At 43.6% G+C, this 25,969-nt stretch overlaps 1 protein-coding gene across 1 annotated transcript; it reads right to left on the bottom strand.

Moving 5' to 3' along the window:
- Positions 1–17: 17 nt before the first annotated feature.
- Positions 18–25,935, bottom strand: ZNFX1 (zinc finger NFX1-type containing 1). Its single transcript, XM_030309435.1, has 14 exons — positions 25,759–25,935; positions 23,669–23,783; positions 19,076–20,884; positions 14,199–14,330; positions 12,630–12,778; positions 11,852–12,001; positions 10,664–10,778; positions 9,128–9,378; positions 7,543–7,682; positions 6,360–6,514; positions 5,848–5,993; positions 4,929–5,039; positions 4,160–4,255; positions 18–3,512 (listed from the first exon to the last, which is right to left on the bottom strand). Exons 2-14 carry the CDS (start codon positions 23,727–23,729, stop codon positions 1,071–1,073), a joined length of 5,757 nt encoding a protein of 1,918 aa, XP_030165295.1. The 5' UTR covers positions 23,730–23,783; positions 25,759–25,935; the 3' UTR covers positions 18–1,070.
- Between the last annotated feature and the right edge of the window lie 34 nt (positions 25,936–25,969).

The following is a 25,969-nucleotide window of genomic DNA, read 5'->3' as shown; positions in this document are numbered from 1 at the left end:
TGACAAACATGGACCACTGATTTTCTCAATCATCATTTTTATTAATTGGCTTTATAGGCTAAAGTGCATAGTAAAGACAAAAAAGGAAATGCATACATAGGAAAAGGATATTTTTCTCACCAACATTAGAAAGACCTGAGATGCCTAAGTGTCTGTTCTAGGAACACTGGACTGAGGGAATATGTATGCAGGCAGCAGCAGGCCTGGGGGCTGGCTTCTGGCAGGGGTCTGAGGCCTGCAGAAGCTGCTGGCATGCTAACCCTGCCCAGGCAAAAGCTGTAGTAGTGTTGGGACAACAGGTCACACTTTGGATAGGTGCTGCTGGTTTAGTTCCATTCAGGGCCTTGGGGAACCAGCACTGCTACTGAACTCCTGCAGGCAAAGAAACCACCATTCCAAAGTGCCAGTCACAGGAGAGGGTATGAGGGATCACTCCTTAGTCAGCCTGGGCCTGCTGCAGAGCCCCCAGCTGTGGGGAGTCGCACTTTCCCACTCTGTGAATATGTAACTGGGTCAGGGTTAGTCACGGAAGTCTTTGTCTTATCACATGCCTCCATCTCCGGGAGTGAGGATGCCCCAGGAGGAGAGTGGGAGGGATTTTTGTGCTCCTTGAAAGGATAAGCAGTTCATAAACAACTCCTCTGGGCCTCTGTTTATTGGAATTAAAGTTAGTCTACAAGTTAGGGCCTGGCAATTAGAATGAGTCTGCTTCACTTGAGTTCATACTCTGTGCCCCCGGAGCACTGCAGAAAAAATATCTGAGTCAGGACCCAGAGATACCAGTAGGTAGCCCTAGGTGGAAGCCCCAAACATGCTCCAGAGAGCCTGTCCACTAACTTGCAGGAGAAAAAAAGAAGGTATCTGTTAACTTTGCTCTCAGTTCTGGAGGTAAAGTGCTTATTCTAGCGCAGGGGAAATCTAGAAACAAACGTGGGCAATCCCTAAAAGTGGATCCTTAAATAGGTACTAAGACTAAAGGACAATAATAAAAAACAAACTTCGGTTCCTTCGTAAGGGAGCCGATCCCAGCCAGGTGGTGGCTAGGCACAAGGCAGCGGTGCACCATCTTCCTACATCATCCTCCGGATCTCCTCAAAGTTCATCAAGTTGTTGGCCGTGTCAGACCAGGCAGGGTGCTGGGCTCCATCCATCTCAGAAGCAAGCTGATTGCTCCTTTCCAGAGTATGATTTATGCCCCCGATCACCTCCTTGCAGTCAGGACATGTGCCCCTCTGCATGGCTCCCCCACAATCGCTAATCACGTAGATGTGACCATTGGGGCACTTGAACCAGTGGCCCCGAGGATAACCCATAGCATTGACTATCTGCACTCGTTCTTCCTCTGAGATGCCCAGGCCAGAGCAGGGAAGAATGGTTTTCAGAGCTTCCATCTTTTTCTGCACAAACTTTTCATCCTCCTGGGTGAACTTACATGTTCTCTCAAGGATCTTCCGGACACTGTAGACCTCTTCTGCTGTGCTACCTCTCAGCTTCCCCTCTGCTATCTTGCAGCGGGACAGGAGGTTCACCAGGTATGTGAGCCTCTGGATTTCACTCTGGAGGTCATCCAATTCCTGGCTGGTAAAGCTCAAACGCTTCTTGGCTAGCCAGTCATGGACCTGCTCTAGTCGACTCCTCACTCTCTCTTGTTCTAAGACATGCACCTTTTTCAGAGAGTCTGACAGGCCAGCCAAGCGGTCGTAGAAGCTGATGTAATTCTCAACAAGGCCCAGGTCCTTCACTGACAGATTCTTCTGGGCCAGCTTCTCCTTTAACATCAAAAAGTCTGTAGGAAGCAGCTGGTGGAGGAGGCTCTTGCTCTCCAGGAGGGCCCTAAGTCGTTCCTGGCTGGTTGCAATTTCCCCTGCTGAGCCCTGAATCTTTTCCTTGACGATTTCAATCTCTTCCAGCCGCCGTTTGATGCTGGTTCCATACCTCAGGTTTTTGCGGATGGGCACCTGGCAGATAGGGCACACTTTCAACTTGATGGCAACTTCATCATCTTTCTGCTCATTCATGTAGAAGTCCAGGGCTTGCACCTCAAAGATGTGGCTGCAGTCTTCTAGCTGCACAAAGCGGGCATCAGGCTCATCTTCAAAGCCAAAGAAGATCTGGGTGACTTCTTCCTGGTGGCAGACACGGCACTTCTTGGGGCACGGTTCCCCACACAAACCGATGCAGGGGTGGCCACAGGCCAGCAGCTTAGTACAAGGCACGTAGCATGGGGGTCGGTCGCAGGGCTCAGAGCAGAGTTTGGTGCACTGGTAGTGCTGGCAGCGCCAGACACAGGGCTCTACGCAGGGGCTGCACAGTTCCCCACACTTCTTCTTGCACTGGCTGTGGACACAGCGGTTCTGACAGGTCCGTTGGCAGGGTGGGCACTCGCCGATGCACGGCTCCTGGCACTTGTGTGAGCAGATGAGCAGGCGCTTGCAGGGCTGCTGACAGCGCTCATGAAAGCGCCCTTCGAAGCAGCTGTGGCAGGTCCCAGCACAAGGATGCCCACAGTCCAAGATCGTGCCACACTTGGTGGTGCACTTGACTGGCAGGTCATACACGAGGTCTTCCACATTACCACATTTCACCTGCTGGCTGTGCCCACACTTGAGTTTTACGGTGACCATTTCTGAGCAAAACCGCACACAGTCTTCACCACAGGGATGGCTACATCTGTGCCCACATTTCAGAACCTTGGGGCAAGGTTCTTGGCAGCAAAAATCTGACTCAGGCATGGAACAAGGAACCATTTGTTCGTGACCGCACCGAGGAATGATTTTGCGCACCTTCACCTGACAAGGCTGACACTCCTGGAAGCAAACAAGAGGGCACCGGTGCCCGTCTTGACAGATAACCTTCTGGCATGGCTTCATGCATTGGAACTCCTTGTGTGAGGAATCATAGGGGTGGCAGGCACGGGTGCAGACATGTCCACAGCCCAGCCGGAACTCACAGGGTAGGCTGCAGCCTCCTTCGGGCACTTTTTGGAAATCAGAAGCTTTGGATACTAAGGTGTGGGTATCAGGATGGTTCTGGCAGCACAGCTGGAGTGTGCGGCCTATTTGATTGTTCTCTCGAAGGGTATGGATGATCTTGCTCCACAAGGGCACCTTGGCTAGCATCTGCATGTTTCCGATGCAGTACATACCCTTCTTGGCACGGGACAAGGCCACACAGATGCGGTTGGATATCTGGAGAAAACCCACCTTGCCCTCCTGGTTGCTCCGCACTAATGAGAGGAGGATGATGTCATTCTCTTCCCCTTGGTATTTGTCAACTACATGGACCTTGACGCCAGCAAATGTCTTGGCTGGCATGAGTTTGCGCAGGCAGAATAGCTGCCCCGTGTAGGTGGTGAGGATGGTGATCTGGGAGGGGAGGTACTCCTGGCACAGGAAGTACTTGCACAATTCTACCACGAAGCGAGCCTCATGCTGGTTCTGGTGGCTTTTGCCTTCTTGGATTTCCTGTTCAGGAAAGTTGTGTTCTACAAAGAAAAGGTTGGAAGCGACCCCCTAGAAAGGAAAAGAAATGGTATGTCAGAAGGTTCACTCATGCAGTTCTTCCTATTTTCAGATGTACTGGCCACTGACCCTATTCCGGGGAGAGACTTAGCGAGGCTTTTTGTATACTTTGTACCATAATCTTTAATTCTGGTGTCAGTCACTACTGTATGTTTTCTTTTGGGACCACGGCAAGTAGGAAAATGGATACAGAATTTGTCTATTTTAACTTTTAATACATTTAATATTATAATTTCCAACAGCCATCCATAATCCAACTATTACGGTTCAGCAAACAGGCAGAAGTTATGATGATGTTGAGTGAGCAGCTAACTTACAAGCACTCCACTGTGCTGATTGCTTTACACACATTATCTCCCTCAAGACAATAATGTAACGAGGCAGTACCCATTATTCTCACTGTACAGAAGATCAGGACATTCAGAATTGGTGTATCACTTGCTAAACAGTTACACAGCTGCAGAGCTGGGATTCAAAACCCACGTCTGTATCTCTCAACTTCTACACCATTTCTACTTAGTGACGAGCTTTTAAAAAAGTTGGCTCTAGATCCTCCTGAAAACTCTTTTTCATCCTAAGGTAATGCAGCCTCCTTGGTTGTTGATACATCACAGAAAGATCAAATAGGACAGACTCACCTTTATCTTCTCATATTTGAGAACAGAGGGATGATTCTCCAGATCCTGGTAAATGTAGGGGGTCAAAAGCCGGGCAATTTCAGGGCGCATGCGGTGCTGAAATAAGACATACAGGTCATTAGAAACATGGGCAGAAAGAGAGTGCCTGGCTGGCTCAAGTTGGTATAGTGTGTGACTCTTGATCTCAGGGTTGTGAGTTCAAGCCTCACATAGGGTGTAGAGCCTACTTAGAAAAGAAAGAAACATGGGCAGAGAATAAAGGGACAGTTTTCTAAAGACTAGGTTGCTGGTGGAAAATCTGGAGGTAATGTGAAAGAATAAGGAGAAAAGAGCAGACTGTAAACAGCTCTTTCACCCAACGCAAACTCAGCTCATCTTGTGGTATTTTAAAACAGAAAAGAAAAAAAGTCTAACAGTCATTGAATTACTAAGCCAGTTTTATTTTTTATTTGCAAAAAAAATTTTTTTAATGTTTTTATTTATTTTTGAAGGAGAGAGAGAGCATGAGTGGGGGAGGAGCAGAGAGGGAGATACAGAATCCGAAGCAGGCTCCAGGGTCTGAGCTAGCAGCACAGAGCCCAATGCGGGGTTCGAACTCACGAACTGAAATCATGACCTGAGCCGGAGTCGGATGCTTAACCAACTGAGCCATCCAGGCGCCCCTAAGCCAGTTTTATTTTTATGAGACCTTTCTTGCTGGCAACTGGCAGGCTCCCAGGAGACTTCTCCTGAACATGTGGTATGTAATAAGAGAGGGCCAGCTTCTTACCTGGTAATTTAGACGGACGAAGGGAATGTTTACTTTCACCAGTCGTTCAAAGAGGGACACCTCAAGGTTGAAATTCTTGGCTAGATCATACACATTGGCGCTGGGACGCAGCTGAGAAAACAAACATGTTTGAGGACTCTCTACTGACTTATTTTATCCATCTAATCATATACTCACTTAACCACCAACCTACCCATCAAATGTTTTTCAAGTGCCTTCTATATGCCAGGCACTGCTCTAGGTACTGACAGGCTAAGGATAAAGAGTGACAAGGACATGAAGGCAAGAAAATAAGGGTGATGTGATGGAGTGTCCAGGAGTGGTGGTTCCTTAAATAGGCCTCCCTAAAGAGTGACACCTGAGTTGATGCCAGCATGGAGGAAGTTCCCTATCATCTGAAAAGCAAGGTATGAGGGAGCAGGAAGGAGGGCAGGTGGTGGGAACACAGTGAGCAAATGATGGTGATATGAGAAGTCAGAGAAGCAGGCTGAACCTGAGAATATTTGCCTCTCTAGGCTACTTTAAGAAGCTTGATTTTTGTATTAAGTCAATGGGAAACCACTGGAGGGTTTTAAGCTATACAGTGTCATGATCTGACTTACTTTTTTAAAAAAAATTCACTTTGGCCCCTTTACAAAGAATAGATTAGAGGACAGCAAAAATCAAAGTAGGGGAACAAGAAGGAGGCTGTTTTAATAGTCCACTTGAAAGGTCATTATGAAATGAATGATACTATCTCTCAAATATACCCGATATCTAAGAGCACCTGCTCTTAGATTGAATGTGGGAGGTGAGGAAAAGAATCACAGAGAGCTACTAATAAGTTTGAGGACTGTGAAGCAGAGAGGCCAGGGTCTTCTGTCTGAGTGCAACCCTCCAAGAGCCCTCTCTCTTCATCTTCCAGGGGCACCTGCCCTACCTGCTGGTGGTCCCCAATCAGAATGAGGTGCTGGCAAGCTTTGCTCAATGTAGCAATGGTGTGGGCCTCAAGGACTTCAGCAGCCTCTTCCACAATGACAATCCGAGGCTCTACCTTCTGCAGGATCTGACGGTATTTGGCAGCGCCTGGAGTCAAGAGAGAAGAGGCTCCTCTAAGCTGATGCACTGGAGGCTGGAATCTGAGTCTGTGAAAACTGAGTCCTCATATCCATCCAGGGCCGTGGTGGCCACTGAATGAGATTAAGTGCTAATGAGTGGTCTCCAGACCACCAACACCCATGTTGGTCATTGTCAGGTTATCGAATGCAGCAGGGACAAGTGGGTGCATTTCATCATGAGTTCCCTAAACATAACTCACTTTCAATAGCTTTTCATGGCCTTTCCCTCTAACCTCCTAAAGAAGCTTCTCTTCACCTATCCTAGATAATCTGATAAGAGCTTGGCACCAGGAGTGAACGGCTGGATCTGATAAACTTCCCCATGCTTTCTTACCTGTGGTTGTCATTCCTACAACCTGGGCATCTTTCAGGATGTGCAGGTCTTCCTGGAGCCTCAGCTCAGCCATTCTCTCTGCTGACGTGCGGTACTGGCGCTCATAGTTGAGGATTTTTCGGCGGGTGTCGGCCTGGTACATCTGTAGCCACAGCCTGGAGAATGTGAAGAACCAGAGAAAGAAGATGTGTGCCCTTTAAGATGGTGGAGGAACCCCCTGCAGTGTGTATGAGGTGGAACCGAGACCCTTGAGGAGCTTACGGGCCACAGAGGGAGAGGAAGGAGAGACCTAGGTTTGCAGGGAACCAAGATTCCAAAATGCCCAACAAAAGGAAGTACAGAGAGATGTACATAGGTGGCTAGGAGCTAAGGAGGAGAGTAGAATAAAGAATACGGGTTAATTATTGAGAAGAGAGTAAGGGACTTCAAAAGCTTCAAGAATTTCTCACAAATTCTCCTTGGCACATCTCTGAGTCCCCTTCCCTAATTCTCCAGTCTCGTTTTACAAGTAAAGCAGACCACATCACTACTCTGCTACAGAATGTTCCAAGAGCTTTTCGGTACTTTTTGAAAAGTGGCTTTTGATAATCCTGGCTCCTCACCTTTGCCCCATGAGTCCCTGCAGTTAGGCCCCTCCCACCTCTCTGACCTCACTTTCCATTTCTCTGAGCCACAGCTATGCTGGCTGCCTTCTTTCAATTTCTCAAATAGACATACTCCTTTCCACATCAAGGCCTTTATGTATGTGGTCCCCATAATTTCATCTGCTCCCCATTCCCTGCTGGTCTTGCTAATGTCTACTAATCCTTCACATCTTGCCTTGTCACTTTCCTGGATACCTCAGACCAGCTCAAATCCCGTGTTCTTATTCTTAGCACTCATTGTTCTTTTATTTCTTAGCGGTTATGCCCATTTGTTAACTTTTTATTTGTGGAATTAACTAATTTGTCTCCCTGGATAAACTCTACACTCCATTTAAAGGTAGAGCCAAGTGTCTATTTTATCCCACGTCTGCACCCCTAGCACTCAGTTCACTGGGGGTATGCAACCCATCATTAGTTAACACTGTTGAAGGTTGGGGTGGAGGGATGGGGGGTTATGTTGCAGGAACAGAAAAGGAACCCTTTGGGGTAATCACATGCACTGGTTGGGGGTTGGGGGGAGGAGGCAATGGGCATAATACCTATATAGCTGCCAGCGAGAATTCAGGTCCAGCTGCCAAACATCTTGGATTTCACTGGCCTCAGCCTCAGTCATGGTGTTGAGTTTGCGAAGTTCAACCTTCACTTTCTTTTTCATTTTCTTTTTCTGGCTGCGCTGAGTCTGTGGACATCATTAACAGCCAGGGTTACCATCTGAGCAGAAATTGGCTCAGTTCTAAGACCAAGGTCGAGACCAGAGCACATTAAAAAGGGGCTGCCACCTCGGAAGAACTTCCTTGAATGTCTCAAACTCTTCCAACACGTATCCATTGCAAAGTGGCTAAATGGGGGCTCTGCATCCAGTCTGCCTGGGTTCAAAGCCCCATCTACCTCTAGAGTAAGTTACTCAACCTTTATGTACCTCAGCATCGCCTGCTACAAAACGAGGAATAATAACAATACATCTTTGCAGGGTTGCGGACTTGACTAAAGGAATAAATACATGAAAGCACTTAGAATAGTACTGACACTTGTTATCACTGAATGTCCTTTGACAACATTCTATTTCTCATTCCTAAAACATGTTATGGTCTTTCATACATACAGGTAGGTCTTTCTTGTTAAACGCTGTACAGGGCCTGCTAAGATGGTCTTAATGCCATCATATCGAGGCAGTACCTTTCACAAGAGGGTGAAAGGCACCAGTTAGGAGAAAGTGCTCTCCCCTGGCTCTGTCACTAAGGACTGGCATGAAAGATGGATGTCACAATGTTATGAACCTCCCCTTAGTTCCAAACCAAACCAATCAACTCCCCCTGAGGCCACGTGGCAGAGAGATGCCCAACCCATAATTCCAAGTATTAGGATCAGATTTGAACTAGAAGATCAAGTTAGAAGCTAGCAGACCAGGGAAAATTGCATCCAAAGTTGACTTTGAAAGTCTCTTAAATCATGAGTTTAGAAAATGCTATTTTGAGTATCCAGTACTCTACCGTCATAGTAATGAATGGTAAATTTGGAGGACCACTTGGTTCTACCAAAGGAATGACCAGAGGGAAAGTCTGGGCATTCACATTATTCTGGCTTTAAGAGAAATATCAAATTCCAGGGTGAATAAAGGATGAGTATTCCCTCCAGCCTGTAAGGCTTGCTTCATTCTGCTTTACTTGAATTCTCTAAAATCTTAATGTATTTTTCATAGATTCATTCGTACTTGAGAAGATAATATCCATGAAAGCATCAAGCACTGAGACTGTAAGTGTTTGATCTGACCCATATGTGGTGCATTTTTCTGAAAGTTCAAGAGAAGCCATTTGGCCACCTGCTTCCTGTTTTTCTAAGTTGGAATTTCTTGCCAGCGCCCCTTTGAAGGGTCATAATTTTTATACTCTTGGGAACTGGACCCATCTTATACCATAGTGAGGACAAGGTGAATACCTTGTGAGGACAAGGTGAATATGCTGCTATAACAGAAATGGGTGAAAATAAGGGGCTGCAGTTCTAGTCAGAACAGATGTTCTCAGGCCTGTTTCAGGAGAGTTTAACCCCCACCATCTGGCAGTAATAACTGAACTCCCATTTCCCATTCTGTCAGGGCTTCCAGAGGCCATGAGGAAGTGAGCTTACCTCCCACTCTCCTCCAGTTTGCTCCTGACCAGCTGCTGTCCCGGGGCCATAGTTATCGAGCCTCATGGCCAGAAGCACTTTAGCCAACTCCTGGACTGCCCCATTCTCTTCCTTCTTCCGCCGACGAAGTCTAACCACCTCTTCCTCCTCAATCACCCGGTCTGCTTGAATTAGGTCAGCCTCCTCGGCAATCTCAATCAGTGAACCCTCCTCTTCTCCTTCTTCTTCCTCCTCCTCCCCTTCTGCCTGGGCTAAGAGGAAAGCAGGCAAGACAGGGGTGAAACTCTTGAAGCCAAAGAATGGAAGGGGACACTTATAAGAACTTAGATGTACGAAAACATTCTCAAGGGGTTTAAGTGGTTACTTCTAGCAGGGGAAACTGGGAGAAATGAGTGTTAGGGGAGGGAGACTTAGGTTTCCTTATATACTTTTTTGTTATATTTTTAAATATCATATAAACATATCCCTTTTTAAGAAAGGTTTCACTTATGTCAAATACACAAAGGAAGATATATGATGTAAATGGGCAATTTAAAGGATAATAAAAATACATAAAATGAACATCCAGGGTTGCCTCAGTGGCTCAGCTGGTTAAGCACCCGACTTTGGTTCAGGTCATGATCTTACAGTTTGTGGGTTTGAGCCCTGTGTTGGGCGCTGTGCTGACAGCTCAGAACCTGGAGCATGCTTCAGATTCTGTGTCTCCTTCTCTCTGCCCCCACTCCCGCCCCCGCTCATGCCCTCTCTCTAAAATAAAAACATTAAGAAAAAAAAAAATGAACAACTAGGTACGTCCCACCCAATTTAAGGAGAAAATCCCCAATTTCTTGAAGACACTTGTGGGCCTGTCTAACCTGAATTTGTATTGCTCATTCCCTTCCCTAGCTTTTTGAAATAACCTTACTATATACATAATGCATACACATCTCTAAACAACACACATCTAATTTTGGCTTTTTTTTTCATTTCTTGAGCTCTACATAAATGGAATATTATAATGTATTTTCCTACACCTTGCTTTTTCATTCAGCCCGTTTTTGAGATTCATGTTGCCATATATGCTGTAATTCATTCCTTTTCACTGTTGTACAGTATTTCATGATCTGAATGGACAGTAACTGATCCATGTGCTGTACAAATATTGATGAGTATTTGAGTTTTCTATTTTTCTGTTATTTGAAAGTGGTGTACCAATTAATATCTCCGCTAGCAGTGTATCACAGTTCCTACTGCTCCACCTTCTTGTCAATATAGCAAACTTGAAAATGTTTGGCAATCCGATGTGTAAGAGCATCTCATTGTGGTTTTATTAGCTCTTTTCTAATGAGTCCTTTCCATATGTTTATTGACCATTACTATTTCCTATTTTGTGATGTGCTTGTTAAGTGTCTTTTATTTACTTTACTATCAAGCTATTGTCTTTCTCTAATTGATTACAGCTCTTTATATATTCTAGGTATCACTTTCAAGTTTTAGTCTCCGGTCTTTACCATTTTCCACCTTAAGATGTGATTCTTGGTAGACATGCACTCTTACCTGTATTTTCAGGTCCTGCTGGAGCAACACTTTGGGTGAAAGAACCGACACCCAGGCCCAGCCACTCCAGCATCATGGAATGCTTCCAGCCCTGGAAGCAAATCCATTCACTATCCTGAGGAAGGAATTAATTATCAGTCATGAGAATTCCATGACAACCAGTGTAAAGGAAAGGTTTCTGAGAAGGATCAAAAGTAGTTCTCTTAAAATTCAGAGGCTGCAAGCTGGCAACCCTTGGGCAACGGGATCATTAAATACGACTTGTAGAGAATTTTAAAAATAAAAATTTCTGCTCTTGACAAAATCAGGATCTATGGCAGCAATGAGCCTGCATCTGAGATGGCAACAAATGGCTAAGAGTGGGTTGCTACCATTTCTTTTCCAGTCTGCCAAGTCCTCTCTACTTTCCAATGTCTCACACCCAGCTTGCTTTAGTCATTTATAGATTGACTGACTGACCCCTTCAGGCTTCTGGGTAACCCGAGAAATCACCAACTCAATGATAACAGAGCTACCATTTCAATGGGTTCCTGGCCAACCACTTTACAGGAATTGTGTCAGTTACTACTTAGAACATCCTTCGAACGCAGGCATTATTACCCGTTTGACTGTTGAGAGACTGCTGAGAGACTGTTGACTGTTGGGGATCATACTGGCCATGGCACACAGTCTATGTGACCTTAGGTCACTAAGGTCACTAAACCTGACTTCCAGGCTCTCTATAGGGGCTGGGTTGCCTTAAGATTTTGCTTTATAGAACAATCTCTTATAGCACACTAATTAAGTGGTTTATAAATACTAACTTGTTTATCCAAATAATAGTCCTATACCAATTACATTGATCTGTTACAAACTGCCATTTCTGCAAGTCAAACTTACAAATATTAGCAATTTCATATGGTTCAACTTAATGTTATTATTATCCCCACTCTATAAAAAAGGAAGCAGGCACAGAACAATTAAGTAACTTGCCAAGTGCAAAATCAGAATTCACATCCAGCATGCTAACTCCAGAGTCTTGCTCTTGACTAGTATACTCAGCACCTCTCCTCATGAAAAGGGACTTCTCACATTATGGCAGCATCAGATTATCCTAACAGCTAATGCTTCGCATTGTTGCTTCTGCTAGAGACTGCTTCCAAGTACTGAGGCAAGAGAAATGCTTACAGCCCCCAGGATGACCCCTACCTGTACTGGTCCATTCATCAGGCTTTTCCAATGCTGGGGGGAGATGTACTTCTCCAGGTGCTGTTCCCGGAGTACACCACGCATGGTACACTCCAGGGTCTGGGCCCCTTCATGCAGCTCTTGCTCTGACTCCTTCATTTGTGTCACAATCTGCCAAGAACAGAGGGAAAGAAATGATAAGCAAGTGAGATCATCCCCTAAACTCAGTTTCTGCCATGAGAGAAAACAAAGCTAAAACAGGAACAGCAAGAAGAGAGAAGAAATAAATAGACCAGTCAAAAAAGTCTTAATTTAAATAATCTTAAAACTGAAGGGTTACTATCTAAAATGTCTAACAGACTCCTACCAACCAGTAAGAAAAAGGAACAAATAACACAACAGAAAAACAGGCTAAGGATACTGTTGTGGAGACTACTTCTCTTCTTCTTGGTAATAGGGACTCAGAGTTTTGCTTGGGTACACTGCTGCCCAGCTAGAAGATGACATTACGCTGGCCAATGGGCTGTAAATAGGGCTGTTGGTGGTTTGCGGGGGGAGTAGCCTTAAAAGGTCCTGGCAGGGGCTGGGAGGGGTGGTATGCTCCTTTCTGCCCTTTTTCCATCTTGATTTTGAGGGCAAAGGTCACACCATGGGATTAACAGATGGAATGCTGGAAGGAACTGAGTCCTTCACCACTTTGTGGAGCACCTATTTCCTCTGGACTGCCTACCCAGAAAGCCACTGCTACCTAGTCTATTTCTACCATGAACTATCTCAGATATCCAAAGCTGGGACTCACACTCATGTAGGCCCTCCGGAGGTGCATGGGGAGGTTGCGACGGAATTCCCGCTTGTTCCTCAGCTCCCTCAGGGTGAACTGCTTCAGGATTTCACTGTTGCTCCTTCCACCTACCCGCACGATGCTGGTCTTTTGACACTTGTAGATGCCTATGGAGCAAAGTGGAGCATAGCAGAGGTGAGAGGAGCTATGCTGGATTCCCTCAGGTGAGAGGTGTCTGTGTTTTGGATGTTATCTCAGCTGGTTCCTTAGGGAACAAACTGGTACCTACAGGAATCCACCCTATTAATGACCAAAAAGCCCTCAGAGATGATATGACCTGCAGAGCAGTAAAATGTGTACTTATGAACACAGGCTTTATTTTTTTGAGAGAGTGAGCGAAAGCAAGCTGGGGAGAGGGACAGAAGGAGAGAGAAAGAATCTCAAGCAGGTCTCACATTCAGCACGGAGCCCAATGCAGGGCTCGATCTCACAACCGTGAGACCATGACCTGAGCTGAAATCAAGAGCTCAACCAATGGAACCACCCAGGCACCTCAGAACATAGGTTTAGAATCAGATATCTGGGAACCCAAACCTTGACTTCACCACTATTGCTATGTAAACTGGGGCAAGTTTCTAAACTTGAGGCTTCAGTTCTTCATCTGTGATTTGAAAGTTAAGCACTTAGTAAATGTTCTGTTATTCACTCTACAGGTATTTACCAACTGGTCACTATGTGCCAGGCATGTGCTAGGTTAAGATATAGCAGGTAAAGCACAGACTCTATTCCTAATTTGTTCTCAGGTCTCACACTCTGGCACAGAAGATACACGTTAAACAATTTCTCATAATAGCAATAAGTACAGTAAGTACTGTAAGTACATGATGCTGTAAATATATAAGAGGGCAACTTACCTAGTTTGGGTGGGGTAATCTAATATTTAAACTGAGACTCCAAGAATAAAAAATATTTAATCTGGGTGAAAGGAAGATATGGAAAATAATATTCAAGGAAAAGGAAAAACATATATTTATTCATTCATTAATACAATTAGTATTTTTTTGAGTGCTAGAATCCATAAATATAGCAAGAAAAAGGACCAACCCACACAGTGTTTATGGTCTAGGGTAGAAACTCATACAATAAATTGTTACATATGTAGTAAGTCTCTGAAGAAAAAATACAAAAGGAGGCTTAACTTTGTCTGGGGGCAACTGGAAAAATACACCTGAAGAGAGATTTAAGGGGAGACCTAAAGAATGAGTTGGAGTCAACCAGGCTAGATGACAGATGAAGTCAAGATGCAGAGAGAAAAAGTGTCTTCTAGAGATGGGGGAACAGCATGGCCCAAGGGAGAAGCTGGAGGAATTCAAGGAACTGCAGACAATCAGTGTTGTTGGAGTTAGGAAGAACAAGGGAAGAGGAAGGAGATAAGGTTCAGAGTTGGGTGGAGCAGACCAGACAGAGCCTGCAGGTCATGGATAGGACTACAGGTTTAGTTCAAATAGCAATAAAATTTAAGCTACCGAAGTTGGTGATGGTTCAACTATAAATGTCTTGATAGAGAACAATTTTGCCTAGAATTACCTTCCAGAAACTGGTCCAAAGCATGATTAGTATAACATACAACCAAGATGGGGAATTTCTGGACGCTAATTTGCCAGACAGGCTCATTGGTTAGAAGTGCCTGAACGATTTTTAGACCAACGTAGGTTTTGCCTAAAAAAGAAAGAAAAAGGAGAGTTAAAAAAAAAAAATAAAGACTTTCTAGAAGGAGTAATTAATTACTTACAGCAAATTATTATTTAAAAAAATCTGAAGTCATACACTGAGATGGTTTAAAAATCCAAGAAGCACAAATGAGTATTTTCAAGTGTCCCTGCTCTTCTCCCAGTCATCCAGTTCCTCTCTGGGAAGCAAACCAGTATTACCAGTTTCTCGTGTAACTTTCCAGAGTTAGTCATTCTATGCAAATGCAAACAAAAAATAAATATAGTCTTTCTCTAGCCTTCCCTTTTTTTTTCAATGCAAATAGCTGCAGACTATTTTCACTACTCTACATCTTGCTTTTTCACCTAATGTACCTTGGAGATAGCTATCAGCACATAAAAAGAATCCCTTCTGGTTTTTGCAGCTTTAAGATATTTTTTCACAACTGTAAGGTATTTTTTAGCCAGTTGTTTACTGTCTACTTGCTAACTCTCATCTAGCAAATTATTTAGAAATGCTTTCAATATACCACAGACTTGCCTTTGTGAAAGGAGGGAAAAACTCAGAGAAATCAACATTCAAGTTAGAGTTATGGGCTCATTAGTAAATGGCCAATAATTAATTAATTATGTCTACAAATAGCTAAATCCTTACACTGTGTCAGGCTGAGAAGTTAGCCACTGTTTTCAAAAAATCAAAGGTGAGTGAGGTAGCAATACAAGAAAATCAAAGATTTCAGTATAGCAAGATAAATAACAACAATTTCTTCCTTCCTTTTTTCCCTTCATTTGGGCTTTTTTTTTTTTTTTTTAAATGAAGTAGGCTCCACACCCAACATGGGATTTGAACTCACGACCCTGAGAGCAAGAATCTTGTGCTCCACAGGGGTGCCTGGATGGCTTAGTCACCTTTTTCCCCTTCAAGTAAGTATTGAGTGCCTAACAGGTGTCAGGCACTGGGTTAGATGCAAGAAATACCATAGTGAGCATAACAACTATGGTTCTTATTTTCCTGGAACTTACAGACTTGTAGAAGAGAAAGATAATTAATCACAGAAACAAATGTAAAATCATAAATGTGGGAAATGAGAAATACCCAGTACCAAAAAACCCAGATAACTGGGATTCTGGCCTAGTCAGAGGTTAGAAGAGACTTCTCTGGGGAAGTGAAAACTGAGTTAAGACTGGGCAAGAAGGAACAGGGATAGGGTTGGGAGGTTTCTGCCATATTCCAGGCTAAGGCTTGACTTCAGTGGGAGACGGGAGATAAATAGGCAGACAGGGGAGAAGTTTCAGAGGTAACATTGACTGGAACTTGATAATGGTTTGGCTAGGGTGGGGAACAGAAAAGGAAAATTAGGTTTCTAGTTGCAGGACTGGATGAATAAGGATACCTCAGAAGGAAAGAAAATCTTTATAATTTAATATTTACTTTGTCTCCTTCCTTCCCCTTAGAATAGATACTTTTTGGGATTCCCACCTCAAAAAGGACCCCCTTTACTACTTCCCCCTCATATTCACCAGTTCCTCCCTAGTAAGCATTTATGTGTGTGGCTTAAGCTAGCCTGAAATTATTACTACACTTGGAACTAATGAGTCCTAATTCAAGTGATAACATTAAGGGAAATTAACTGCAACATGTAGATTTTGAATATACAAAAAGCTCCTCCAAAGCAGTAAGAAGTCATTCAAAAAGAACCCAATCCACAGAAGTAGTAATATAAATAGCCAATAAACTGACAAAAGGATATTTAATTTCATTCTTTTAAAAAAAAAAAATTTTTTTTTTTTTTTTTAAGAGAGAAAGAGCAAGAGACTACGAGTGGGTGAGAGGGGCAGAGGGAGAGAGAAAGAATCTTAAGCAGGGCTTAAGGAGCTTCACGCAGGGCTCCATCACACGACCCTGGGGGATCATGACGTGAGCTGAAATGAAGAATTGGATGCTTAGAGCGCCTGTGTGGCTCAGTTGGTTATGCAACTGACTTCGGCTCAGATCATTGGTCTCACGGTTCATGAGTTTGAACCCCACGCTGGGCTCTGCACTGACAGCTCAGAGCCTGGAGCCTGCAGCCCGCTTTGGATTCTGTGTCTCCCTCACTCTGTCTCTCTCAAAAGTAAAGAAACGTTAAAAAGAAAAAAAAAATGTTGGATGCTCAACTGACTGAGCCACCCAGGTGCCCTTTTAATCTCATTCTTAATGAAAAAAATACAAATTAACCCCCGTGATATACATTTCCAGGGAGTGATTTGGCAATATCTATTAAAATTACACAGTTATATATTCTTTGATCAGGTTAGGAAATTTCTCTTCTGCATATGTTCTGTTTGTATATGAAATGATTCACAAACAAGGCTATTCACTGAAATATTGTTTGTACTAATAAATCTTTCCACACGGGACTGGTTAAAGACGTTATTCCACTGTATGGAATATTATGCAATCATAAACAAGAGTTACTACTTATGTACCAATATGAAAGGAACACCAAGATATTTTCTAAACGGACCAAGCAACATGTACAAGATGATTTCTAGCGTAATGGGTTAAAAAAAAAGTAAGGGGTGGGGTGCCTGGCTAGCTCAGTCAGTGGAGCACACAACTCCTGGTCTTGGGGTTGTGGGTTCAAACAAGCCCATGTTGGGTAGAGAGATTACTTAAAAATAAAATCTTAAAAAAAACAAACAAAAAGAGGGGTGCCTGGGTGGCTCAGTTGGTTAAGTGTCTGACTTCAACTCAGGTCATGATCTCACAGTTCCTGAGTTCAAGCCCCACATTGGGTTCTCTGCTGTCAGCACAGAGGTCACTTCAGATCCTCTGTCCCTCGCTCTTCCCTGCCCTCCCCAGTTCTCTGTCAAAATAAACTTTAAAAAATTTACAATAAATAAATAGAAAGAAAATCATAAAGTACAATAAATATATTCAATTCAAGCATTTGCTTGAATATTTACAGAATACCTCTGGAAGGATCAACAGGAAGATAACATTGTTTTAGGGAAAGGAACTGAGTGGAATGGTGGGAAGAGAGATTTAAAAAAATTTTTTGAACCATTTTTACTAAAACATAAAAAATAATGGTTCAAAATTTTTAACCTCACAGATCAGCAAAACCTGCTGATCAGCAAAAAACATTGAGATAACACACAATACTGGAGAAGATATAAGGAAATGGGAACACTAGTTCATTCTTGGTGAGAGTGTAAACTGGTACATCCTTTTTTTCTTTTTTAAGCCTTGAAAGCATCTCTTTAATTATGCATATTTTTCCATTATATAGGTGTTTCTTATCAGAAAAAAGTTTCCATTCAGTTACATAACTTTTTTTTTTTTAACGTTTATTTTTGAGAGAGAGTGAGCCAGCAAATGGAGAAGAGGCAGAGAGAGAGGGAGACAGAATCTGAAGGAGGCTGTAGGCTCTGAGCAGTCAGCACAGAGCCCGACGCTGGGCTCGAACTCACAGACGTTAGATCCTGACCTGAGCCAAAGTTGGAAGCTTAATAACTGAGCCACTCAGGTGTCCCAGGTTATGTAACTTTTTATTGTGAGTTGCTATTACTTTATCAGTGTTTTTTATTTTTCTAAAGATTTTAAGTAAACTCTACACCCAAGATGGGGCTCGAACTCAGAACCCTGAAATCAAGGGTCACGTGCTCTACTAACTGAGCCAGCCAGTCAATAGCCTTATTAGTGTTTTTTAAAGAGCTCTTTCCAGTGTTTTTTTTGCATGTGTGTGTATCCTTTATGGAGGATAATTTAGCAGTACACACTATAACTATTAATGTGAATTCCCACTTTAGGAAATAATAAGAATACCTAAAGATAAACACATACCAGATACATAGATATATAGATGATGGACACTTACCAAAGCACTCTATGTAATGACAAAACAAACAAACAGACAAACAAAAAACATCATGGTACACTCACTCCTTACAGTGAATGCAGGCATAGTAAAAACAGTGAGACACATTTCTAAATGTGACTGGAGTGTAACGAATGTAAAAAATGTCTGTAACATGTTATAAAAATAACTGACCATTTATGTTATTGAAAGAAAAAAGTATGAGTGCATGTATGTAAACATAAGAATACAGACACAGAGATAGATCAATGGTCACCTTTGAGAACATCTGGAAAGATACACATCAAACAACAGCAATTATCACCACAAAGTAGGATTAGAGTGGCATATGGGGATGAGGGTGCAGAGAGGCATATTTCCATGAGAAGTATGGTGTAGTAGTTACAAGAGGCAGGACTCTATAGAGTCAGTGCCTGAGTTCAAGTCCTAGGTCTATCACTTACCACCTTTATGAACTTCAACATATTATTCAACCTCTTTGTCTTAGTTTTTCATCTGTAAAATAGAATGGTTTCTACTTCACAGAGCTGTTGTGAGGATGCAATCAGTAGACACAACACTACTAGCAAGTAGTAAAATGCTACTTGGCACACAGTGCTAATATTATGTTATTTGATATTATTTAATTTAAAGTAATATAAAATTAAATAAAAATTAACATAGCCTTTGATGAAGCAAAGGTCATGCATCTTCCTAAATTTGACCCCTCAGCAGTCTTCTCTAACCTAGTGACTTTTATTACCATGCATACCAATGAACAGCTACTTTGTAAGTAGGTTTGATGCCCATTTCAGGAGAATGTTTCTAATCAAGACACTCCAGAAACCTAGAGACAAGCCTCCCTTGCCTATCTCATAGGGAAGAGGTCACGTGATCTGAAAAATTCTCTTACCTGTTCCAGGAGGTCCTTGAATAATAGCCAGTTCCCTTGTGAGAGCAAACTGCAAGGCTTCCATTTGGGAGTCATCCAGCTTCAGGGCTTCTTTTGAGGGCCACTGGCTAGGGTCTAAGACATTCACTCTGGGATATCTTAAGCCTTCGGCATTCCTCAGAGAATCCTCAGTGGCTGAGGGATTCTTCATCAAGGGAGTGAAATCATATCTGCCCCCCATTAGCAAGTACCTTGGCTCCCTCACGTAAGAGTCACATTCCACAATGTTCCTCTGGAAGGGGACATCCTCCTCCTGGACCTCCTGAAGTCCTTCCAGGACATGCCTATAGGCCTCAAAGTATGCAGTTGTCTCCACCATAAGGAAAGAGTCAGAGGGCTGGACCTCCGCTAGCAGCTGTTGGCTCTGCTCATTGAAAGAGAGCTGGACAATTCCTCGGCAGAGATCTTCCTGCTCCCGATTAGACACGGTGGCAAAAAGAAATGTTTCAAAGTTGTCCTTGGACATGCACACCAAAGATCCATAGAGCAACCGCTTGGAATTCTGCCAGCGAACAAACTTCAGTGGTTTTGTGTCAAACTGCACCTTGTAGACAATGCCTGATGAGGAACACACGGGGGTGATAATCCTGGTATCGAAGTAGATTCGAATGTCATCAAATTTTCTCTTCCTGAGGCCTTGGTCTTCAAAGCTTTGGAGAAGTTCCAAAATGCCTTCACGTAGGGGTCTAACAAAATCTTCTCTCAGGAGTCGGAAGTGGGTATCCAGATAGATAGCAGTGCTGTCGTATTTTCCGGTAATGATGTTGGGACGAAGGAATGGCCTCTCATCCAAGTGCACTTCATTGTAAGTAGGGTAAATGGGCATGGTCCTGTAGCTCTCAACATGGTCCTCTGCCTCAGGCTGCACTAGAGTGTAGGTATCCACCCTTAAAGTGCCCTCTCGCCTCTTTTCCTGCAGATGTTCGATGATGGTCTGCACCTTTTCCAGGTTCTTCTCTGTCTCCTCTTCTATGTCAACCCCAGAGGCTCTCAAAGCGTTAAGAGAAGCTGGCAGGAGGGAAATGAGCATGGAGGTTTCCTGCACAGAGCTGGCGGGGAAGACACTTACAAGGTCCTGGAGGAGAGAGATGATGTTGCTAATGTGTTCTGGATACTGGTTTCGAATGTCCGGGATGGGTTCAGTGACCATTCCTACCACATAAGTTGGTAGGCAGACTTTGAGGAATTTGGAGTTCTTCAGTATGCCCAGGACATGGAGAACACTCTGGCGGTCCATTTTGGAACTGCAAGCCTTCCTAAGAACCTGGCAGATGAGCTCAAGGAAGTTGGATTTCATAAAAGAATGAGACAGGAGCTCTTTCAGTCCTAAACTTGTGGCAAGAGTGATGACCACCTCAGAAGGGTCTTTCTGCAGAAGACTTTCTAGGAATTTGTAGCCCAGTTTCTTCACTTGCTGTGGCTGTTCTGCAGGCTTCTGGTGTGGGGTTCGCCACTGCTGGAAGTTTTCATCGGACCACGGTGGTCTGTGGTTCCTTCCCTCCTGGTTGCCATTTCTCCGCCTAGCATCATTTTCCTGACCACGTCTTTGGCCTCTAGGTTCATCACTAGTGCGCCCCTCATGGTTTCTCCTTCCCTGATGTGGATTCCTGCCCATAGCCCCAAACCTTTCTTCTCTTTGCCGTACAGGAACAGCATGGTTGGTGGCCCTAGGCTGCCTTCCAGGCTGGTTAGCCCCTCCTCTGAGAGCATTCACTGGTGAGTTATTGGCCTGATTTCTAGCTCTTGGTGGTAATTCTCCATCCACAGGCCCTAAACACAATGGGAATACTGGGTAAGCACAAAAGTCAAGGTACAAGGAAATCTAACAGAACAACAAGGGACATACTCTCATTTTCCAAAACAACAAAGGAACTTAGGTTTTCTTTGCAGAGAAAAAAGACTTCCTATGAAATCATGTAATAAATGTAAAATAGATTACTGTGGTTGCAGCACATACTATGAAAACATTGTTTTTTCAAAGGGTGCAAAAGGGAAAAAGAATAAACATTTGTTGGGGCGCCTGGCTCGCTCAGTCAGAAGAGCATGCAACTCTTGACCTTGGGGTTGTGAGTTCACGCCTCACGGTGGGTATAGAGATTACTTAAATACATAAACTTAAAAAAAAAAAAAAGAAACATTTGTTGAGTGCCTAATCTGTGTTAGAGGATAAATACTTGGAGTATCTCATTTAATCCTTCATGAGCTGAGATTATTTCAGAGGGTCAAAAAGATCAGCTCATTGCTTCTGAGTCTTCTGCCAGTACCAAATAATAGCCAAAGCATGAATTTCAGAGCAAAACAGTCCTGATTCAAATCTTGTCCTTGCCACTTCCTCACTGTATAACCTTGAACAAGTCAAATACTTTCTTTAAGCCTAAGTATCTATGTAGGTGTAAAGACTAAACGTTTGTAAGATGCTTAATAGTATACCCAACATGTAAAAAGTTCTCATTAATGTTATTACTAGTAGCACTAGAAATACTTTTCCATTGGGAATACTCTATTGATTTCCAGGCCACTGGATCTGCCACTAAACAATTATGTTACAGGCAACACAGGCATCAAGTGGGATAAAATTACAGGAGAAATGCTTCTTGAAATTTGTCCAGCATCAGATGGCAAGGGGGAAGGTGGGGTTTCCTTTACCAAGATGTTTTTGAGCTAGTTAATACATTGAGAATGAAACTGAAAAAGGAAACTCAAATTTGTTTTAGGAAACTGAAAAATGAAACTCAAGTTTTTCTCCTTTCTGAAGCACAAGTTCATCCACATAGTATTATTTACTCCCAGCCCTCAGATAAGAAGTTGTTGGGGGAAGGAGGAGATATATCAAGTCCACACATGAAAGCTAACATCACCCTGTGGATGAAGCTGAACTTGTCTTCCTTAATTTGCCACAACTTTCAGAAGTAAATTTGGCCAAATTAACCAAGAGCCCACTGTCTTTCACTTTCGTTTCCTATAAAATTGATGGAGCTGACCCAACTTGGCAGAATTACTTGGAGCTTTTAAATACAAAGTAAGATTGTGTACAATGATGTGAGAATAAAAATGTTATGAATGCACATCATATTCAAGATGACTGTACCATTTCATGACATTAGATGCTAAATCTATTTATGTGCACTTTTCCTTGTTTTGTACTTTGCAGAGAAAATTTTGAGGTGACAACATAAAGGAACATTTGGCAAAATATAAACCCTGTATTACTGAAGTCTAAATTTTATAAGTGTTACCTTATTTACTTTTCAAACTCTCAAAATATCAAAAGAAAGTCCTTCTAATATTTCAATCTGACCCAAAGACTTGATGTTTTGAAGAATTAAAATTGGTATTGTTTCTCATTCTTTGAATAGTCACACAGCTCATAAAATAAAATTCTACAGTTCTTCCTCATTTATTCTACAGCTAAAACTCAGATGACATGTTGTAAACTTAGGGAAAAACAGGAATCCATTTGGTTTTGTTTGAAAGTTCTAAGCAAATAGAAAAATCATAGCAGTAGAGTAATGTTTTTGGAATGAGCTTTACTTTGGTGACTAGGATTCTAGACATATGCCATTAAATTAAATACATATCCATTAGCCATGTATGGTTATTAAGAATCTTAGACATGGTTAGCCTGAATTAAGATGTGTAACTTTGAACACTGAATACCAAAAATAGGGTAAACATCGCATTAAAGTTTCTTTATACTGATAACACCTTAAAATGATAATATTTGAAGAGCGCCTGGCTGGCTCAGTTCTAACAGGCGACTCTTCATGTCGGGGAGGGGGGGTGGGGGGGGTGTCATCAGTTAGAGTCCCACCTTGGGTGTAGAGATTACTTAAAAATAAAATCTTTAAAAAAATGATAATGTTTGAGTATTTAGGGAAGTAAAAATACTGAAATTATTAAAGTACTTGACAATAAAATGTTTGTATTCAGTTACTACAATAAATGACATTATTTGGATATACTCATTTAAACACATGTTAAACAAATTACTATTAAATTTTTAAAATGGATTTCATGTGTTTCTTTTTGCTTTTTTAAAAATGTTTATTTATTTATGTTTGAGAGAGCAATAGCATGAGTAGGGAAGGGGCAGAGAGAGAGGGAGACAGAGACTCCCAAGCAGGCTCCATGATGTCAGCACAAAGCCAGATGCGGGGCTTGAACTCACAAACCACAGGATCATGATCCAAGCCAAAACCAAGAGTTGGGACACTTAACCAACTGAGCCACCCAGGCACCCCCATCTTTTTACTTTTTTAAATGATGCTACTAGAAAATGAAAAATTACATTTCTGGCTTGCATTATGTTTCTTTTGGGTAGTACTGCTCTAAAAATTATTTCCAATTCAGACACCTTATCACTGTCTTTGTTAATATGAACTATACCCATTCATCAGCTCTTAGGAAAAGGAGAGGGTTGTCTATTTTTCAGTCATTCATGCTGTGGCTAAGGAATAAGCCATTCTTTACTTGAGAGAGGCTGTTAGTCTTAGGCGGGTCTGCTCATTCACAGGAATTCAATTTCCTTCCCATTAAGTAGAAAATCTTGCTCACCTCTGTGGTTAGTATAGGGATTTCTTGGCCTGGCCTCCAAACAAGGTCTTCTGTCCTCCATGTCTGAGTTACCTGAATTCCTCCACGCTCAGGTTATTTTCGGTTATCTGGAAATCTGCACAGATTGAGAGAGATCAAGGCCCCTGAAACACAGCAGCTAGCAGAAAAATACCCAAAACAGCATCAAGCCAATCCTCCTGCTTCCACATCTTAATGATTTGTAAACTAACAGTTAAACACAGATTTAATCACAGGCACAAGTGTTCAACTCTGTGAATGCCCAGTATGATATAAAATGTTAAATTCACCATTTAGGTGATTTCAAATTCCTCCCTCCCTCTTATCCTTGCACTTCGTTGGGGCAGAGGGAGTGTCATCAATTCCCATTCAGAACTACTGTTTGGTTTATGTCTTTAGCCAAGTTACTTAATCGGTTGCTAGGTTTCATTTTCCTCTCCCACGAAGCAGACAAATATTGTTGCCAGGGAAGAAAGAAGTACATTTTTGTTAATCCAAAAACCATGTATTCACCATGCCATCCAACAGTTATGTTGTACAGAACTCTATAGCTTACAGTATTCTACAGTTTGTAAATAATTAGTGAGCAGTTATCCCTTATCCTATCGTTTGGAATGCAGCCAAACCGATTAAGCCCTCTGTTCTACTGAACCAAAGAGAAAAAATTACATATTTCAATAACCAGAGGCTTAGCATCTACAGAATGCTGTTTCCCCAGGACCAGCTAGAAATCTGCAGTTTTTTCCTTCTCCTTTCTTCTTAAAGATTTTTGACAGTGATCCTGTAAGAGGAAGAGGAAGCCCCTTTAAGGGAACTTCTCAATGCAACTCATACATATCATATGAGCCGAGGCTAGGGAATGAGTGGGTGACTCAGAGTCCCCAGCAAAGGGATTTTTGAGACTGTCCCTGTAACTGACTTTTAAAATATTCATAGTTGGAAACTGTGAATAGATTTGGCATTATATGAGGAGTAGCTTTTATCCTCTTCAGAAAAAGGAGTCCTTTTCCTTCCTGCCGGGAATATTTTGGGTGAATCTCTTCTCTCATCTTACCAAACCCAGCTCTCAAGTGCATTCAGTATTTTGGGTGTGTGTGTGTGTGTTTTAATTAAAAAAAAAAAATTCTGAGGAGAAAATGCCTTCTCCTCTGGTTGAAAAATACTAAAATAGAAACTCAAATTTTCTGAAAAGGGGTAAAAGAAATGGGAAAAAAGAAAAAGGGAGGAGCAGAGAGAACAGGAAATGCTACGAAAAAAAGCAGACTAAAGTGAGTTTCTTTGGGAATCAAGGCCTAAAAGGGCAGGAAGAAGAAAATCAGTGATGGTCAAGGTGGTAGAGGGGTCATATCAGAGAAGGGTAATGGGGGGGGGGGGGGGGGGTAGGAGGGAGGATGGAGGAGGCTGAAACCAGAGGCCGGAGGTGGGTTATCAGGCGGATTCTCCAGGGTCCCCAGAGGATAGAAGGAGGGACGGAGGGGTCACCGGCAACCAGGAGCCCAGGAGTTTCTGATGGAGATATTATGGGGTCGGGGGAGGTTAGGGTTAGGACCGGGAAGTGGCTAGGCTGGGGCAGAAATGGCAGGGAGGTAGGGGGGCTTCAAGAAGGTCTGGCTGAGCCCCGATGTGGGGGGGGGGGGGGGGGAGGCCGGTGTTGGAAATGGGGATGAGGAACCCAGGTGCTGAGGGTGAAGGAGGCGGTGGCCGGGGAGGACACAGGAAGACGAAGGGGGCGGCCGGGGCAGAAAATGAGGGCAGACATGGGGGTGGGAGGCGGAACTAGCTGATGGGGCCGGAGGCAGAGGTGGCGACGGGGGCGCCGAGGGGGTGGTGAGGCTCTGAGGGACGCACGTGGGGCTCTGAGGTGGGTGATGGGACGGCGTCCTGAGGGGGCGGCGGGGATGCTGAGGCAGGTAGGGGGCACTAGGGGCTGAGGAGGCGGCGGGGACGCTGAGGCGGGCGCCGGGGCTCGTGGCGGCAGATGTAGTGGCGGGGCGGCGCGGGCGCCGGGGCTCGCGGCGGGCAGAAGCAGGTTCGGGGCCGGGGCGCGGGACGGGGGGGGGGAGGTCACTCACCCGGCTCCGGCGCTTCTTCTCGCAGCCACCGCCGCCGCCGCGACTGGTGCTCGGACTCCGGCCCAGGCTGGTCCGCGGCCCCGCCCGGCGCCGCGCACTTTCGGTTTCCTTTCCCCCCGCAGACACTGGGCGGGGCGAGGGGCCGAGAGGAGGGGAGGAGGAAGAGGGGAAACAGTGGAGTTGAGCGGGGGGGGGGGGGGAGGAGAAGGAG

This window comes from Lynx canadensis, chromosome A3 (genome assembly GCF_007474595.2).
Source record: "Lynx canadensis isolate LIC74 chromosome A3, mLynCan4.pri.v2, whole genome shotgun sequence".
Lineage (NCBI taxonomy): Eukaryota > Metazoa > Chordata > Mammalia > Carnivora > Felidae > Lynx > Lynx canadensis.
Note: the sequence above shows the minus strand (reverse complement) of the source record. Positions and strands in the feature narration are given on the sequence as shown.